Below are 1,791 nucleotides of genomic sequence, written 5' to 3'. Positions count from 1 at the left end.
CCTCCCAGACCCCCTTATGCTCTTGGTTTCCCCACCTTCGGATTCCTCTGGACCCTCACCCCTTCCAGGAGCCAGTGATCAGACACCTTCATGACTGACAGGTGCACTCTCTGAGGCCCCAAGAGAAGGGGCTGCGCTCCGCCTCCCTGCCCTGTCTGCCCTGTGTATGCCCTACAAGAATTCACCCCTCTTGCCTTCAGGTGCCATTTCTGAACGCTGCTGGAGCCAGTAGTGCCCAGGAGGAGCAGGCACAGCTCTGTGAGCAGCTCCAGAAACAACAGGTGTGCTGCCAGCACCAGGCTCACCCGATGGCCTCGGCCTTGAGGGAGCCGGAGGCAGCGGCCGTGGCCACAGGGACTGGGAGTGAGTGTGGGTGTGGGGAGACCCAGCGGGCCCTGCAGGAAGCCATCGACAAGCTGCAGGTGAGTGAGTCCTGGCAGGGGCCATGAAGGGTGGGGGTGGGGCAGGTCGCTGCCGAGATGTGACCACATTATTTTGGCTCCAGAGAGGCTTCATTGACATTGTGAAGGAGAATGCGGACCTCAAGGAGCGGGTGGAAAAACTAGAACTCGGATTCATCCAGCTCTCTGGAGAGAGAGACATGATAAGTCAGCAGGAGGCCAGGGCAGGGCAGGGGGAGCTGCAGGGTGGTGGGAGGGACCCCAGCGTCTGAGCCTGTCCTCCCGCAGGAAAGTCCATCAAACCAAATGACCGTCAGAGGGCGGTGGCCAAGACCCAGCATCAGAAGAAGAACGATGTTAGCATGCGGTCCGAGGCCGAGGAGGGGATGAGGGGAAGGTGTACAACATCTCTACAGGGGTGAGGGGGGTGGGGGTGGGCGTGAGCATGGGTGCCGGCACCGGCGTGGCAGCTGAGCACCCCTATCTCCAGGTGAAGCTGCTGGAGCTGCAGGGGCCAGTGATACAGCTTACGATAGACCATGAGGTCCAGCACCCTGCTAATGAGTCCACTCCGGGGGCCCCAGCCCCCCAGGAGCTTGGTGCTGCTGACAAGGATGGTGAGCAGAGCACTCAGGCAGGGTGGGCAGGCAGGAGCAGGGGAGGCTGGCACTGCGCTCAGATCCCCGCCTCCCTCTCTCCAAAGAATTTTATGAGATGAGCCTGGACGATGACAGCGACAGCCTAGAGCCTGCAGGAGGAAGAGTACACCACAACCCCACTGCACAACAGATGGCACATGGCTTTGTGAGCTGCAGGGCAGCCAGCAACACCGACCCTTGGGCAGCAGTCCCTCTATGCCATGCTTTTACCGGGCTGCGGTGAAGGAAGAAGTAAACATCACCATCAGCTAAGAGCTGCCCAAGAAATTTACAAAGGAACAAAGTTATAGGGTTAGTCTACATGTTACTTTATTTGAATGTTAGAGCCACTCATGATGATTTCTGCTTCTAATTTATAGTTTATTTGTAAAATGTTAAAGGAGAGTGGGTCTTCATGTGGCTTTCACTGATGTCCACTCTGGCATCCTTTAGAATTTTTCGTTTTTAATTTGATAATCATAGGTCATTAGCATGCCTATCGAGTTTGCCCTTACGTGGTGGGAGCTCAAACACACAAAGACCCACTACTGGCACAAAACCATTCTCGCTAATTTGGAATAGGCTGCCTTGGTTTTTACTGTTACTGCAGCATGTATATTCATTATGGAACTCAGATACAATTTGCTTATGTTCTGCTATGATATTTGTTGGAATCCTAATCACAGTGAGCTCTTAATTAGCTCAATGTGTGCTTTGCCCTCACCTGCACACTGTTTATTACTTTGTGAGAT

The 1,791-nt window shown here is 54.4% G+C and overlaps 2 protein-coding genes across 2 annotated transcripts in view; both read left to right on the top strand.

Annotated features, from left to right (window-relative positions):
• The window catches only part of LOC116547859 (golgin subfamily A member 2-like), a 1,591-nt gene extending 768 nt beyond the window's left edge, over positions 1–823 (top strand). Inside the window, exons 2-4 of the mRNA XM_032273638.1 lie at positions 201–422; positions 506–608; positions 690–823. Of these exons, the coding sequence (XP_032129529.1) occupies positions 201–422; positions 506–608; positions 690–823 (459 nt within the window). The remainder of the gene's footprint in view (positions 1–200; positions 423–505; positions 609–689) is intronic.
• LOC116547860 (golgin subfamily A member 6B-like) lies at positions 809–1,612 on the top strand. Its single transcript, XM_032273639.1, has 2 exons — positions 809–1,018; positions 1,105–1,612. The coding sequence occupies exons 1-2, from the start codon at positions 847–849 to the stop codon at positions 1,281–1,283; spliced, it is 351 nt and encodes a 116-aa protein (XP_032129530.1). The 5' UTR covers positions 809–846; the 3' UTR covers positions 1,284–1,612.
• The last annotated feature ends 179 nt before the right edge of the window (positions 1,613–1,791 follow it).

This window comes from Sapajus apella, unplaced genomic scaffold (genome assembly GCF_009761245.1).
Source record: "Sapajus apella isolate SASKATOON/1434 unplaced genomic scaffold, GSC_monkey_1.0 scaffold5096, whole genome shotgun sequence".
Classification (NCBI taxonomy): Eukaryota; Metazoa; Chordata; class Mammalia; order Primates; family Cebidae; genus Sapajus; species Sapajus apella.
The sequence above is the reverse complement of the archived record's forward strand: the minus strand, read 5'-3'. Positions and strand labels throughout refer to the sequence as shown.

What these genes read in the sequence shown, in the direction of transcription:
- LOC116547860 (XM_032273639.1), top strand. Translation starts at nt 847, where the DNA reads ATGGGTGCCGGCACCGGCGTGGCAGCTGAGCACCCCTATCTCCAGGTG. An exon ending in TGGTGCTGCTGACAAGGATG is followed by an intron (nt 1,019 to 1,104) that starts GTGAGCAGAGCA and finishes CTCTCTCCAAAG; the next exon opens with AATTTTATGAGATGAGCCTG.